The 15,417-nt window shown below is 40.3% G+C and overlaps 2 protein-coding genes across 5 annotated transcripts; one reads left to right on the top strand and one right to left on the bottom strand.

The window, feature by feature from the left end:
• Nucleotides 1-974: 974 nt before the first annotated feature.
• On the bottom strand, nucleotides 975-9,461 carry LOC137973101 (two pore potassium channel protein sup-9-like). Of its 3 annotated transcripts, XM_068819836.1 has the most exons (4): nucleotides 9,324-9,403; nucleotides 4,035-4,170; nucleotides 2,298-2,626; nucleotides 975-1,725 (listed from the first exon to the last, which is right to left on the bottom strand). In XM_068819836.1, exons 3-4 carry the CDS (start codon nucleotides 2,599-2,601, stop codon nucleotides 1,040-1,042), a joined length of 990 nt encoding a protein of 329 aa, XP_068675937.1. In that variant the 5' UTR covers nucleotides 2,602-2,626; nucleotides 4,035-4,170; nucleotides 9,324-9,403; the 3' UTR covers nucleotides 975-1,039. The 3 variants fall into 3 exon arrangements, with proteins under 3 accessions (XP_068675937.1, XP_068675936.1, XP_068675938.1); XM_068819835.1 differs by lacking the exon at nucleotides 4,035-4,170 and having other exon boundaries at nucleotides 9,324-9,461; XM_068819837.1 differs by lacking the exons at nucleotides 4,035-4,170; nucleotides 9,324-9,403 and adding an exon at nucleotides 3,471-3,521.
• Nucleotides 7,709-15,307, top strand: LOC137973100 (protein LEG1 homolog). Of its 2 annotated transcripts, none has more exons than XM_068819834.1 (3): nucleotides 7,709-7,720; nucleotides 11,581-12,306; nucleotides 14,694-15,307. In XM_068819834.1, exons 2-3 carry the CDS (start codon nucleotides 11,631-11,633, stop codon nucleotides 15,107-15,109), a joined length of 1,092 nt encoding a protein of 363 aa, XP_068675935.1. In that variant the 5' UTR covers nucleotides 7,709-7,720; nucleotides 11,581-11,630; the 3' UTR covers nucleotides 15,110-15,307. The 2 variants fall into 2 exon arrangements, with proteins under 2 accessions (XP_068675935.1, XP_068675934.1); XM_068819833.1 differs by lacking the exon at nucleotides 7,709-7,720 and adding an exon at nucleotides 8,204-8,268 and having other exon boundaries at nucleotides 14,694-15,306.
• The last annotated feature ends 110 nt before the right edge of the window (nucleotides 15,308-15,417 follow it).

Raw genomic sequence — 15,417 nt, forward strand, 5'->3', positions numbered from 1 at the left:
TCACATCTTCGCTTGCTTTTGTGATTTTTTTTCTTTTGGGGGGGGGGGGGTAGGGGAAGGTGGGGGTGTGGCTGGGCAGCTTTCGTAAGGTGGCTCTTTAGGAGGCTCGAAAGGGTTTTCAGCTGAGCGCGCGCGCGCGCGCGTAAGCCACATACGCAATTCGTAAGCTGCTCGCGTCAGCTCGTGATTCAAATGGGTCACCAGAAATAAACACATACCGCTAATTTCGCTCTCCTTTCTTCAAATTCCTATATATATGGAATATATATAGACATCTATTTACGAGAACTAAGAAAATTTTACACAAACGGTTTAATGGTCGCTTAAATCTGTTTTTTGTTGGCCTGTAGCTCCACTCGCGCGCGGATTCGAATGAGCGGGTGACGCATGCGTAAATACTGATCTTGCCACCCCTCATTTTTGCTTATTTTGCAACTTTACTCGTTTATATCTGCTTCCGGACGGTGAATTTTTTTTCATTTCTTGCTTGTTAGCTCAGATTAATTTAAAACGTTTGTCTTTCAAATTTAAAACAATTCTGTAGGTTAAAAAAAAACAACAACAACAATTAGAGACATTTTTTAAAAAAAACTGATTTTTCCGAAAAACTGGCCTACAGATGTTGCTGAATTTTAAAAAATATTTTAGAGATTATTTCTAACATTATCTGGTAACGCTGAATGGGAGGATTTCACCGTCCCGTTTCTTCAAAAAAGATACCGTATGATGATTTTAAGGCTTAAAAAAATGCCAAGGATAGTTGCTATGGTAACGTTATTTTGAAGGAAAATATAATGTCAGAAATCTACGATGGGTACTTAATACCCTGACCAAATTTCGTCTCGATATGATTACCCTAACTGTATCTAAGGACAGAAATGTCCTCAGATACAAAAAAGGGTATGAAAAAATGAAATGAAAAAATGAACAAAGGCGAAACTATTTCGAGCCTCCTTAAGTTTAAGTTGTTGTGTTTGTTGTGGAGTCTTTTATTTTTGGCACATGGCTCCTCACGAAAGCTGCAACATCGTCCTTTTTTTTACACATATGTCATGCCGCGATAAACATTCGGCTTTTTGCTGTAATGACCGGGGCATCTTTTACCAACTCCATGGTTATCCACCCTTGTTGCACTGAACCCATTCTTTTCACATCCGATCTTTCCGTTGTGGTTGATTTCGGCTCCAGTCTTTTCGTATCCCTCTCCGTACTCCCATTCTTGTGTCTCCGGGCAGTCGCAGTAACATGCGCATACGTCAGATCTCGATTGCGGTCGTTTTGCCATAAAAGCAGCGATGGAGTTGAGGACACTGGAGACTACACACAATCCGAAGGTCGTCCAAACCAGAGAGAGAGCAACCTGCAGTGGTACTGCCGAGTATTTGTCTGGAATATAATCCCCGTAACCAATAGTAGCGAAGCTTACGAACCAGAAATAAAGTCCGACGACGAACGTCCAGTCCTCGGTGACCATTTGCAGTCCAGCCCCACTTACAAGCATTATTATCATTAGCACGCACGTCACGGCCGTGCACTTCGCTTCCACGTTGGTTGGCTCTCGTTTGAAGCAACTTCTTTCGGTTTTTGCGATGAAAGAACTGATCCCTCGACTGATAACCTCGCCAACTGACTGGAAAGCAAGGATTGTCACAGGAATCCCAAGAAGTGCGAACGCCATGCACAGGCCCTGTCCAGCCCTAGTGGATGGCGAAATGGCGCCATATCCTATAAAATGTTTGCTGTAGTCAGATATTACAGACTTGGTTTATTTTTTGATATACTGGGAAATGTTAGAGGTAAGGTGAGTCGCTCACCAGCCACTGGAGCTCACTTGGCTGGGGGCTTATGCCGATATCTGTACATAAAGCGAATGAGAGTAGTTCTGCTTCCCCCCCCCCCCCCCCCCACACACACACACACACACACACCCACATACACACATGGGTGGAGGGAGACAGTGTGGAGTTGAGTTTCTTGTCCATGGAAACAACACGACTATAAAGCCAGGTCTCCAACCCGAGATCCTATTGTCACGAGTACAGTACAAGAACCACTTTGCCACTTTGCCACTATGCCACCGAAAAATGTCAGAAATGGACATGAAGCAAAGCTTTTATCCCACTTCCCACTTAAGCTAAGTTATACGGTACAGATCGGTTGCTGCTTAAGCTCCGCGCAAATCAGGTAATTTTTGTTTCACAGATGAGACTTCAAATTCGTGAAAATAGCGCGCAACGTCTGCGAAAATTCATAAATGGATTAAAATTACATGAATTTAGGAATATAAATGTACACACCTATGGTGGTCAGTGTCTCGAAGGCAAACCGCAGACCATCCACGTAATCCCATTTAGGCCCGGCAAGTTGACCAAGTGCTTCGTGAGATCGCTCTGCAAAACTGTCAAACTCAGCCCGTGTCATATTGTATTTGATTCCCATTTCTATCTGCAATCTCTGGAGAGTCTTTTCAGTGGCCTTTGCGTTTTTGTCAGCATTTTGTCGTTCAAGTATTGAGAAGACAAACGATCCAACGGTTACCATGACAGCAAAAGCGAACACTCGGAAGATCGTCTTCTTTAATAAGGAACCTTTTGACGCCATTGGTGTTCGTGATCAGTGCGGAGCCCTGCAGCAGAACATTCAATGGGTATTAAAGCGCGGTTCGTGTCTATCCTAGGGAGGGGAGATTCCGTTCCAGGGACAGGGTTCGAGGTTCCGCCCCCTTTCCTCATCTGGGACCCGTTTCTCGAAAGTCCCGAGACTTTACGGGCCATTTTCGGGTGTCACAATTCCCTCTGGATCTCAAGAACGGAGAGTCACGAAGACTTTTCGGGCCCGAAAAGCTTTTCGCGAAACTAAGATCCGCTACGGCCAGAAAATTGCTCTTTGCACAAGTTTTCAAGACCAGTAAAAATAACTGCAAAGTTTCATGGCTAAAAACGTTTCCTTTTGAAGATACAGAGGGATTTAGGTCACGCGAAATGCCCCCAAGAAATTTCGGGACTTTCGAGAAACAGCCCTCAGGCCCTATTATTCTCAAAAGGGACGATAAACTACAGTGAGAACCTGTTGCCAAATGCCAGCGTGTGACCGAATTTCCTGCCCGGGGAACGCAAATTAAATGTAGTAATAGTTTGCAGCGTTTGACAGATATGTACTTCCCGTGTCATTTATAGCAATATTTGTTTTAACCACTGACCACTTATCGTTATATGACTGTTCTGGAGTCTTTGTTTTTTTTTTTTTTTGACTTAAGATAAAAGAAATTGGGGTAAATATCGACTTTAGAATAATAAAAATAATAATAAAAAGTGTTAAAGCTGGTTTCACTGGCGAAATAAACCTGAGCAATTTATGCAGTCGCGTGAGCAAAACTGATCCATTTGAGCCTCCCATGCGTGAAACGTATAGATTATACCGTGTCTAAATACCAGACGATTTTATTCATCAACTGGTTTAGTCAGTCAAACCTGATAAAAAATCCTGTCATTTGATTGGTTCCTCGGTTGCCTAGCAACATCTCGCGCTATCGAGAAAGAATTAAAAGAAACTTGCGTCTCATTTCGTGCCAGATGACAAAAATACAATGTGACAGTGAAAAATTGAAAAAAAGTGTGGGAACAGGTAGAATAACAATGATTCCTCGAAGAACGTTTTCATGAAGGGGCGGATAAGGAAACACTCAAGACAAATGAGATCGATGGGGATATCAGATTTGTATTTATCCCAAGTTTAGCGAAACGACTACAAACCCTTACTCAGTTGTTTTGCCTTCTCCTTGTCATAACTGCAAGCTTTCTTGTATAGGTTGTTTACTGGCCTTAGGCAGACTAATGTTCTATCCCCTTTCTTGATGGTTTTCATATTACCGATGATGTTAAAAAAAAAAAAAGCATTCGTGAAATACGAAATTCAATGTACTTCTTATCAGCACCGAATTTCTTTGCTGAAGGACAAAATAACTCTCCTCTCTATGAGTTGTCAATCATTGTTGTACAATTCGTTCTTAGCAGGACGAGGCAGCCCAAACATACCTTTTTCTCTGTGGAACCCAAGTCTAGTATGAATGTTAACCACAATGATCTCGAGGGCCTTGTTATAATAATCAGCGCATTTCAGCTTTCCAGTATTTTTGTTTCACCATTCAGTTTTGAATCGCCTGCAGCAATACTGAACAAATAAATAACAGGTGTTGCCAAATAATTGTCTCAGTGTTCTGCTCTTTTGAAAATTCACACGTCGACATCTTAACTTAAATGCCAATAAGTATTTTTGCTTGTAGTTTACAACGCGATTTTTTATATCCATCGTTAAGAAGACTTAAAATACCGGTTTCTTGACTCAGAAGTTTGTTTAATGAGTAACACAGGCAGTTATTTTAAAGTGCGATGATTTTTGTGATATTGGTGAAAAAAAGGCGAAAAATCGAAATACACGAATAGCGCTTGGTTTTTCGGTAAAGGTCCGGGCAAAATGGCTTTGTTGAACGATGTTGAACGTGTTGACTGCTGGGATGGGCAAACGTTTTCAACACATCAACATTTGATTCAACAAAGAGGCCTTGTATTCAGTCCCACACTGCAGCCGTTGTTGTTACAGGCATGGATACGTCATTAAGGATTAGTGCGCACGCGCTTGCCCAACAATAGACTGATTTAGCAACAGAACGGGAACGTCAGTGGCGACGGCGCGCGCAGAAAAAACACCAATGAGAATTCAGAATAGAGTAGACTCCACTCTTTTCTTCTCTATTCTAAACTCTCATTGGTAGCTTTGCTGCGCGCGACGTCGCCACTGACGTTCCCGTTCTGTTGCTAAATCAGCCTAGTGTTGAAAGAGGGGGGCAATCTCCTCCCCAGAGTCCGGACTCTGGGGACGAGATTGAGAGGGCGGCAAATAGATTCAAGGTCAACTCCATTCAACATTGTCGAAAACAAAAGAGATGTTGAAAGGTTGTGGAAACAAAATTTAGATGCTTTTAAACTCATTTAACATCGCGATTCAATTTCGATTTGATGTTTCAACACTGTTGAAATAAAGAGAACAAACGGTTTGAAAATCGCTGTTCAACAACATCAAACGGATGTTGAAAGAAATGTTGACGCCCGTTTGCCCAAGCCTTAAGGCTATGTTAGAGAGCTAAAATTGTGTATTCTACGAAGGAAACGTGCTCAATTTCATCTCCAAAATGAATTTGTAATAAATATAAAAGATTAAAGGACGACATGTCGACCGTATTTAACAGGCAACATTTACAGCAATATTTTCACTTCCTTGTCAATTTTATTGGCTTATATCTCAGAAGAAAACAGACACAGCCTTGTATTATTTGGCAAAAATTAAACTAGTTTAAGCTTCCCATTTCAGTATAAAAAAGTAATTCAAAGATTAATTCATTAACTATTGTTGTCCTGACAAATTCATCACAGGCCGGTCGACTCCGGAACCTCAAAAACGCATTCGGCATAATACTTTACAATACATGGCGAAACTGAAGCGATCGGCTCAAGCAACTGTAATTAAATTCCCCGAAAGACCGTTCTTTTATTTCTGGTAAGCTCTCTCTGCACTTGTGGTGATCAAAGAAGATTGGAAGTAAAATAGTCCGTTCATTTTTGGTAAGCAACAAATTTTTAAAATCTCCACTAAAACTCTTTGATGACCACTGCCACCACAACAGGTTAAATTAACCGTTTATTTCTTTCTTTATTTTTTAAGTTAGCCTTACATATTTTAATTAAAAGATAGTTCTTTAAGGGTTCCAGATGCAATCAGCATCAGTGTGATTATACCCGCGGAAACAGTCGTCCCTAATGCTTGTTTGTCTTGGCGAGATCAGTGAAAGCCACTTGACGCCGTCCACTGCGCCAGGATCACGGAGATCACGCTGTTCATCCCATCACGAAACTTTGACACAAATACATCTTCATCATTTACTAAGCTAGATTTAAAGAAAAATAAAGTATTCTAATTTTTGAGGCAGTATAAAAATCACGAGTGAACGACCGTGTCAGTTTAAGTGACATTAATGACCTTTTCGCTGCAAGATTGTAATAAAATTTGCACTAAATGATAACTTCGCAACACCCGAGGTCCACAGAGTCTGTCGAACGCGAGACAGTTTTACTGGCTTGTTAGTTGGGGAGTGCTTTGGGTGTCAATTAATGGGTGAATTGTATTTTATATCATTTTATGTTTATTTTATTGCGTCGAGAGTGTAAAAGAAGACATGTTTAATTCTTGTCGATATCTGAACATGTTCTTGGCCTCGGGAACCAGAATTTCACAGGAACTTGATTAACATCAGCATTGATCTCTCTTAACTGTTTTTATAAAAGCACGATAGAATCAGGTTTCAATGTACTTCTTATTAGACTGAAAACCTTCTGTAAAAAACACAGCTTTAGATGAAGTCACTCAGACTTAAAATGAAAATGAATTAAAATCATCGCATTGATGAACTTAAAACTCTTTTGTTCTGTCCTGTTTGCCTCGACGTTGGCTCCAAACTATTCATTGGGATCGATTAATCAAGATCTCCAGTGCATATATTTTAGTCCTGATGAACAAACGAGCCTGCATTGACATTAATCATGCGACTATCAATTATGGCATCTGGTTTGCCATTTGCATTCATAATTGTGCCAGTAAATTGCATTTTCATCTTAATGGCTCATAAAGTGTAGCGTGTACGTTCGTCTTCATAAGTGAACCAGCTGGTCAGTCTGGGTATGTTACAAAAAAAAGTTCTTACAAAAATCAAGTTCTGAACTTGCATGGCAGGCCACCTCTCCCAAGTAGCTGAAGGGTTTTTGGTTGTCGCATGCTAGTCGTGCTCGGATAGATTGAAATTAGGCCACATGGCCTCAGATGAGCTGTCTTAGCGATATTTATTTCTGTTCTTCGTGACAGTAACAATTTGAACGTTAATGTGGCGATGATGCACTGAGGTTGCTTGCATGGCCTGTTACCATATCCGGCGAATTTATGAAAGCGATTCTCCAAAATCCTGATCCTCTTTCAGCCGTGTGCCGGACCCGGCGTAAAGGCAAATTCTGCACGCCCGCTAACACAAGCAAATCATAGCTCTTGGAGGCAAAGCAAACCTTCAAAGCTTATCCGAGGAATTAGCTCTCGACATGGGCTTGTGACATATTTATTGGTTTGCTTGCTTTCTCGCATTAAGTATTTTTATTAGTGCTAAGGCAATTTGTTTCCAGTTTTATCATAAAGTGGTCACGAATTCTGAGCCATTTGGTAGTAAGAAAATTACACAGGTAACAGCTGGAACAAACCCACTAAACTTTGTGTGAAATATGGAGTCCCAAAGTAAATTGTTTAATATTAAGTGCTGAAGTCATGATCGCATTATTTTGTAACTGCTTGGAACCGTGCAGGTTCAACATTTCGTGCATGTTCGACGTTTTTCAAGTGAGCTAATAATTCATGCTTGATTAAAAACCGATTTTTAGGTTTTCGCCAATACAAAAACAAATTTACATCAGTCAAATTCGCTTTTCAAGTAAAAAGTCCTTCTAAGCAGGAAAATATTAATGATGCAACGCGATATTTACGGACTAAAGCTTTGTCTCATGTAAACTCGTAAAAATAGACATGATATCCAAAGGGCGTTCGCAGAAATGAAAAATGCTACTTGATCAATCGATGAAGTGTAAGGACTCGCGCTTTGGTGCTGAGAGATATGTAGCAACTTCCACCGGTATGTCAAAATCGCAAAATCGCTTATGTTATGTGTGAGTTAAGGTTGTTCCAGACGACGAACCCTCTAAGAGATATCCCTTCGTGTTGTGCCGGTTTTCCATTCGCCGGCGACAAAACTTTACGTTCATCTCCGGAATTAAATCAATAGACACCTCAATCCGCTCAACAGAAAGCTTATCACTGTTATTTTAAGGTCACAGGGTCACGTTTTCAAATAGGTTGATGGCTTTTATGTTGTATCTCATGAACGGTCATGCAAGTGCTTTATCCTGAAAGGTGAATGTCAAATAAAAACTGAATCAAAACTTATTTATCATAGTATCTTTTCCTTAACTTCAAGTTTTTCGTATTTGACGGCAAAAAATGAGGCATTTGGACTCAAAACCATAGACGTCGAAATTGTCAATTCCAACTCAAAGAGAGGCTTAAAAGCTCGTGATTCTCAAATGGGTTCGTCTCTTATACATCATAAGATAATTCGGGAATTTTTACTGGTACATGTAAAATCAACTTTCAAAACCTTGGTCATTCAGTTTTTTACGCAAGGTGAGTTCATGTCTTCGCGCTTGCATATGCATTAGGAACCAATTAGAGCTTTCGCTTGGCGAAATACAAGCCAGGTTAGAGAGATTTACCAAACCTGTAAGATGCCGGTTGCTTGTCAGACAAGCAAGAGAATATGGTCCTGTCCTGACCTCACTTTCGAGGATTCGCTCCAAATCAATCAGTTCTGGAGATAACAGACATCATGCAAATTTCAACCTGACATTCATTTACTGTTTGCCAAAAAGCTTGCGTTGCTATATCTCCGTGAAAAGGTGTGAATACATCGTGAATGTCTTTTATGCCGTCACCGTCAAACACAAATTAATTTGCACGAGAGATTTCATCATTTCTTCCTATGAAATAATCGCTAAACCTTTCTGCTCCAGGCTAGGAGTATATTTTACTGATCTAAAGAATATTCCAAACGTCCAGCGAATCAAATTTTCATATCGTGACCTATATAATGTGATCAGTCTACATCATTTTTCACGAGCAATTAAGCCCCTTCTGCACGGCGATGCACGCGAATCATTCGACTTGATAGCTGAAAGTTAGACATAAGAGAACTCCGTTCTTAGCTTGAAAAATACAGCAACAGCGATTCACGATCAGCATCGCAATAATTTTCTGGAAATTTTTGGTGTAAAAACTTGCAAAGCCGAAGGAGAATCTTTTGACGAAAAGTTAAACTATTTGACGCGCATATTCAGTTTGCCATTGATTGCACATCTTCACAGAATTACTAGCGCAATTGATGAGCATTCTTCAGTTGAACAATCAGGCAGTTATTAATATTGCTGATTTATTTTTTAAAAAGGTCATTACACGAAACAACTGGAACAATACCCACAAAATCAAAGGAATCATGAGCGATCGGAAGAGCGATTTTGTCAAATGCAAAGAAAGTTAACTGATTGTTATTTTTTCTGTGAAAGAAATGACAAAAACACAACATTTCCTATCAGGTTGAAGTACTTTTACGGCTTGAACGACAAAACAAAAGCAAATACAATACAGAGTTAAATTAACACTGGAAAAATCATAAAAAAACTTACTTGAAATGAGCGATCTCTTCAGAGTGGACGTCGATGCAACCACGATACCAGACAGAGTGACTGTGCACGCAAGCAAACTGACTTAAGACAAAGCACAAAAGATTTTCTTACAATAATTTTGTATTAGTCTGGGTAATAGCCAGGGGAGGGGGGAGGGAGTGTGGGGTGAAGGTGTTGATACGGGGGAAGGGAGGATTTCCGTTCGTATTACTAACTCTGAACCCCTTTGTCATAGCTGTTGACGGTAATATGTTTCGCTCTATAACGTACCAACGCAGAGACCCAACACAGCTGAAATCATCAATTTATTCATGGCTAATAGTTTATCCTATCTTGTAAACCAGTCGACCGGATATCCGGTATTGAGTACTCTTGATTTGTCTGCCATCGGCAAAACCATGGTCTCCTGTCATGAGCCTAAAAGGCAACTGAATTATATGTCAACCTCATTGGTCTCAATGAACTTGGCCAGTTCCACCAATGTGCTTTAGGCTCGATTTCCCGGACTTGACGCCTCGTGTGGGTCAGTTGAGCTGTAATCCCAGAATTTTTTTTTTCCCACCGGCTTTCCCCGCTCACCAAAAGCCAACATTTGATTTTGATTGGATCTGCCTCGAGTTTCAATTGTAGCTCTTGCGATCGACTACGACTATTAACTTTGAGGCAAGGGGAATTGAGTCAATGAACGAATGACTAATTCATTGATAGGTTTAAGAAAAGTACGAAATAATCCTTTGCTTCTCTCAAACTCCCCTGGCTGGGGCATGAGGTGCCAAAAAAAAACCAAGACATTTCTGACTTCCAAAACGATCGCGAGGACCCAAAGTGGCAAGGGAATTCCAATCTCGTTTCCAGGACTTTTCACCACCCGTCCCACTCTCGGCGGTGAAAGAGGTTGGCGAAAAACGATCGAAGGATCCCTTCTTTAATGCAAATTGTAAGGACCTCTGAAGTACTTTGAATGGCTTAAGTCGGTAAGTTGTCTATGTATTATTTAAGTCCCCCCCGCCCGCCCCCCTCACCCCCTTCTCAAATAAGTCCCCCTTTCAGAGGAAGAAAGTTACTAAACCCCCTCATCATCTACCCCCTAATTCTTAACAAACCAATTAATATATGATTAACTGGATTAGTAATTAATCACGACTGGAACACTTCATAGGGACTAGGGCCCATTTCTCGAAAGTCACGAAAACTTTTCGGGTCCGAAAAGCCATCTGTGAAACTGCGAACCGCTTGTTTTGGAAAGCCGATCTTTTAACATGTTTTCAAGGTAACAAAGGTACAAAGGGAATTGTGACACCCGAAAATGGCCCGTAAAGATTCGGGACCTTCGGGAAACGGGCCCCTGATCCGGTATGGTTAATTCAAGTGCTGTTGCTGTTTGGATTTGTTTCTGATATTCGCCTGTGCATGACTTCCATCTTCATTTGCTTGAACTTTCCCACTTTACATTCTTCCTTCATGGAGAACTGATACCGTCTGGTTTTCTTTTTACATAGCAGTATACCGTCCTGGAACCACAAGTTCTTTTGCTATCCGTAATGCGTTTTGCTCACTGAAATAAGCTCCCTTCTGAATAAACCTACCACTTTCTATCATTCTAAAAAGCTCTTCCCCCCCCCCCCCCCCCACTATTCTTTGACAGTACAAATTCACTGATGCGCTAGTTTCTAACTAACTAAACTGGGTATCTTCACCGAAAAGATCGTTCACTAAGAAAAAATTTGGTCAATTTGCTTGAGCACCAGTCATTTCGCCACTGATCAATTCGCCATTATTGACGAGTGACCCTTGTCAGACCTCTACTGATGAACATTGTGAAGGCGAGTTGGTTGGCGGCAAATTTAGTTAGTGGGGAAATGAGGGTAATAAGCACTTAATGACAGGCACCAAAAGATGAGTTTTGATAGGGTTAGGTCAGCCTAACTCTAACCATAACAAAACTTTGTCTGGGGAAGGTTGAGAGTCGAAAACTAGAACAGATTATATACGAGTGCCATCAGTTCTTGTTTGAAAGCGTTAAGCTGCCATGGAAGTAGAAAAAATTTCTTTCTTTGCTTGACACGTAATAGCACAGAAATTTGCCACGGTTTCAAGGCACACTACCTGATCACGTGTGAATGTCCAATTGGAAAACGTATTTGAGTCGCATGGTATAACAAATCAGTTTCCTTGCTCGGCTGTACGTGGGCTGAAGGAAGACATGCTAAAAATATTGTATGTTTTTCTTTCTAAATTGCTATGGTTTTTGTTTCAGTCCTCAAAGCCGACAATCGCAACTAGAACGTTATCACATCACCGGGAAGCATGATTCATATCAAAGTTGCATTCCTGCTTACCTGCATTCAAATAAGACAGTTATCGACCTATGCATTAACCAGATCAGCCCAAACCCGAGGGCAGTATCCCCCGGGCTGGCAAGAGGCTCCGGATTCGTTTGAAGAATTCCCACGAGGAGAGATAAATAACAAGACTAAGACCATCATCGATCCCTGGGTATATCTACAAAGAATAGGAATCTTCAAGCTGATGTTGATTCACACACAACGCTACTTCAATTCCTGGGGATATAACAATACCGGGAATGTCCTCTGGGGTTTGCCGCTCCAGTTCGGGTGGCAGATGTCGTCGGGTCGTCTCCACAGTACGTCTGCATGCCCGGACTGTGTTTCAACGAGTAGCTGGTGGGCCGATATGAATTATTACCTCTCTGTTCTACCATTTTTGGGAGCCTTGAAGGCTGGAGTGTTTACTCCTCTGAAGTATCCAATTCATATCACCAAACCGAGAAATGTAAGCGAGAGGATCAAAGAGAAATTTTGCACTAGCATTGGAGAGTGCATGACAAGACATTCTGATGTGATTCAACACTGGTCACAATTCTTTAAACGAGTCATGGCTTCGAAATCACCTTTAAATTGTGACGATCGTGATTCCATTGTCTCTTCGATGTGGAAAGCGCACACCACGTCTCTTCAAAATGGTGAGTCAATTAATCACGATTCCTTCGTGAGGAAATCTCCACATTTCGTGAATTCACCCTTGCCACACGGGCAGCCATATTGTCCCAGGAGACCAAAAAAGCCTTTTTTTACCACGCTAAGCCTCACCCCCATGGTTTCCATTGCGAGGCTTGGCGTAGTAAAACAAAGCTTTTTTGGTCTCACGGGGCAATATGGCCGCCGTGTGACAATGGCGAATTCGGTTGTATGAACTGTGTTGATAGTAATAATTAATAACAATAATGATTATAAGAGCGGTTTTCAATTGAGTGTCTTCGTTTATTGATTGGTTCAAAGTTCTCGCGCCACCTTTTCAACCAAACAGAAATTAAACCAAAACCAATCGTGGCTCGCGTGTGCACATTTCCCCTCGCTGTGTGTCGGCTACGTGCCATTACTTCTAGTTTTGATTGGTTTGATGGATTGTCTCCGTCCTTTTTGATTGGCTAAAGTAATAACTTTGGTTTTACACCACTCGATTAAAACTCGCTCTATAATAATTAAAATAATAATTCAATTAATTTATGTAGCGCTTAAGCTATAAAAAATATTCTAAAGCACTTTACAATGATGGAAGAAAACTACCTTAAAAGTTGGCAAATTATACGCTAATTCTACGCTAAATGTGCGTCTTGCTGGTCATTAATTATGAGTTTGAGATACATAGAATCCTAGTTACAGTAGTTTAAAATACATGCTACTTGTAAAAAAACATTGTTAAATGCTAAGAGTGGAAAACATTGTTAAATAATGAGGGGATATTTTAAAGGCAATTGAAATATGCTTGAAATAATTTTAATAATTTTAAAGATATGTCTCAAGCCTAGCCTGAATAATTTGGAGTAAACTAAACACCATAGAAACTTGAAAACACGAGGTTTCGAGCTGTAGTTTTTGCGAAAAGAGATTTCAGATTTTTAATCTTCCCATAGAAGTCATCAAGTCACTTGATACAACCAAAGATCCGAGCGCCATTCATGTTCACCCAGTGACGCAACTCCACAGTCTCTTAAGAAACTGGCCTCATTAGCTTAACATGCGCAAAGCGCATGCGGATATGTTAAACTGTGCTTTAAGCAAAAGCAAAACTTACAATCGAGAATTTGGTATGAACCACTTCCCGTATGTACGTCACATACGTCAAAATATAGTAGTTCTAAAAATAGAAAGATACGGGAAAGTGTTGACTAAGGGTACAATACGTATTGAAACTGCGAGTAATGGCTCGTGATGTAACTTAAAATTCGGATTCATTGAATTCCTGAAATTTTGCATTTTTGAAATTACATTTGAAAATTTTTACATATGTGATCAAATTTAGGGTCTATGTTCTGACGAGGACTCGTGAAATGAAGTTTATTCTCTCTCTACGATTCTCTTCCGATTTCCGTTTCGTGAACGGTTGTTGCCATTTGGAACACACTTAAAGTGGTACTATGATTAAGAAATCAAATCTCTTTTTCTTTGGATTTCAAAACTATGTTAACTAAACACTAAACGAACTGAGTTTTAATCCTTAGTAAAAAAAAAAGCCACCTGTTTATTTTAATTAATTAACTGGAATTTTGCCATTTAATTGTCCGCCATTACTAACCTTAAAATGTTGAGAGAGCTGGATCGAGGATAAAATGACGTTAAAGACTCACTAGTCTAAGAATGCAATGCGTTTGTACCCGACTGAATTAATATGCAGCACGGGAGTTTCGGGCTTTCAGATTTTTAAACTCGTGTTTACACGCTGAAATTTTAAGCTATTGAGCGAATGACTGACGTCACTTTTCCCTAGATCCAACCCTCTGAGGTCCAGTCGGTCAGTTTTGAACGCGAGTACTGACGGACCATGAAATCCAAATCTTAACTCAAAGTAAATAGCCTTTGGATAGAAATCCAAGCTCAAAATTTTGTCAGGCAGGTGTTAAGCAAACACACTTGCAAAATCTGAAGAAAAAAAATGACGTGATTTTTTCATCATAGTACGGTCCACTTTAAAACAATTTCCACTGTTACATTTGTCGTTTGCAAATGAGGACTAGGTTAGCAGTGTATGTGACTTAGAATTTTGAAAAAAAAATAGAAAAAAATAGAAAAAGCTGGGTGAACGTTAAAACCAGTTTAATTTCCGTAAAGTTGTTACAAAATTTATTATCATGAGTTGTTGGGTAATGGGTGGTTTGCAATTAGTCTCTAAAGTTCTCGTTCAACAACATGGCAGCGGTAAGGTACCATAAAAACTCCTATTAAGTTACGACACTAGTATTTTGAAATGAAATTGTTCATCGACGTCATTGCAGTCAGTATTGATTAGCGCACTTTAAGATGTCATCTGCCGTTCATGTTTGTATCACCTTTTGCTGTCATTTCAACGCAGCCCTTCCTCTATTCACCGAAGAGACGAAACTGCTGTCCATACCCGAGAGGAAATTCGGAGAGGGCTGGGCACTATTGGTAGAGTTTATTGCCGCGACGCATTACCAAACCAACCACAACAATACCGCTGACTTTCAAGTTGCACTGCCACCAAGAATATTGCACACAAGGGACCAAGCTCCTTTCATCAAGGACTTCAATAATGCGCAAAATCGAGTAATTCTGGTCATCAATCTTTTTCACAGCACCAACAGTAATACAAAGGGATTGTTGCTAAAGATCTGGCGTCGAGTGATGTGTTCTCCCCAGGGGCGCGCTATTGGGAGGGACCTTATGGTGGATATCATAAACGACCCTTGGATAATTCCACTCAAATTGGAGAAATTGCTTTTGGACGTATTTAAATATCCTTGTTGACAAACGCGATAAGGAAGCAAACGGATCAATGATCAGATCATCCCTCTGCTGCAGAAATGACATGTTAATTTTTTTTTTTTTTTTAATTTGGACCATTGCTGTGTGGTAGGTTAATAGTTGGTCAAGTAAAAAAAATACTACCTCAAAACAAATGTTCCATCAATGCTCTGTGTTGTTTTTTTTTCTTTGCAACTTTAGCTGTTTTTAAACAATTATTGGATGAGGTTTTTGTGATATCCGGAGTAATCAAGGTCGAGGTAAGTGTTATCAGCCCAAGCCGAAGCCTGAGGCTGATAACACTAACCGGG

The sequence above is a fragment of the Montipora foliosa genome, chromosome 10, assembly GCF_036669935.1.
Source record: "Montipora foliosa isolate CH-2021 chromosome 10, ASM3666993v2, whole genome shotgun sequence".
Taxonomy (NCBI): Eukaryota; Metazoa; Cnidaria; class Anthozoa; order Scleractinia; family Acroporidae; genus Montipora; species Montipora foliosa.

Excerpts from the sequence above, each read along its gene's own strand:
- LOC137973101 (XM_068819835.1), bottom strand. The coding sequence starts at position 2,601 with ATGGCGTCAAAAGGTTCCTTATTAAAGAAGACGATCTTCCGAGTGTTC. Across the intron at positions 1,726-2,297 it reads CGAGACACTGACCACCATAG|GATATGGCGCCATTTCGCCA; the intron begins GTGTGTACATTT and ends AACATTTTATAG.
- LOC137973100 (XM_068819834.1), top strand. The coding sequence starts at position 11,631 with ATGATTCATATCAAAGTTGCATTCCTGCTTACCTGCATTCAAATAAGA. Across the intron at positions 12,307-14,693 it reads CACCACGTCTCTTCAAAATG|CCCTTCCTCTATTCACCGAA; the intron begins GTGAGTCAATTA and ends ATTTCAACGCAG.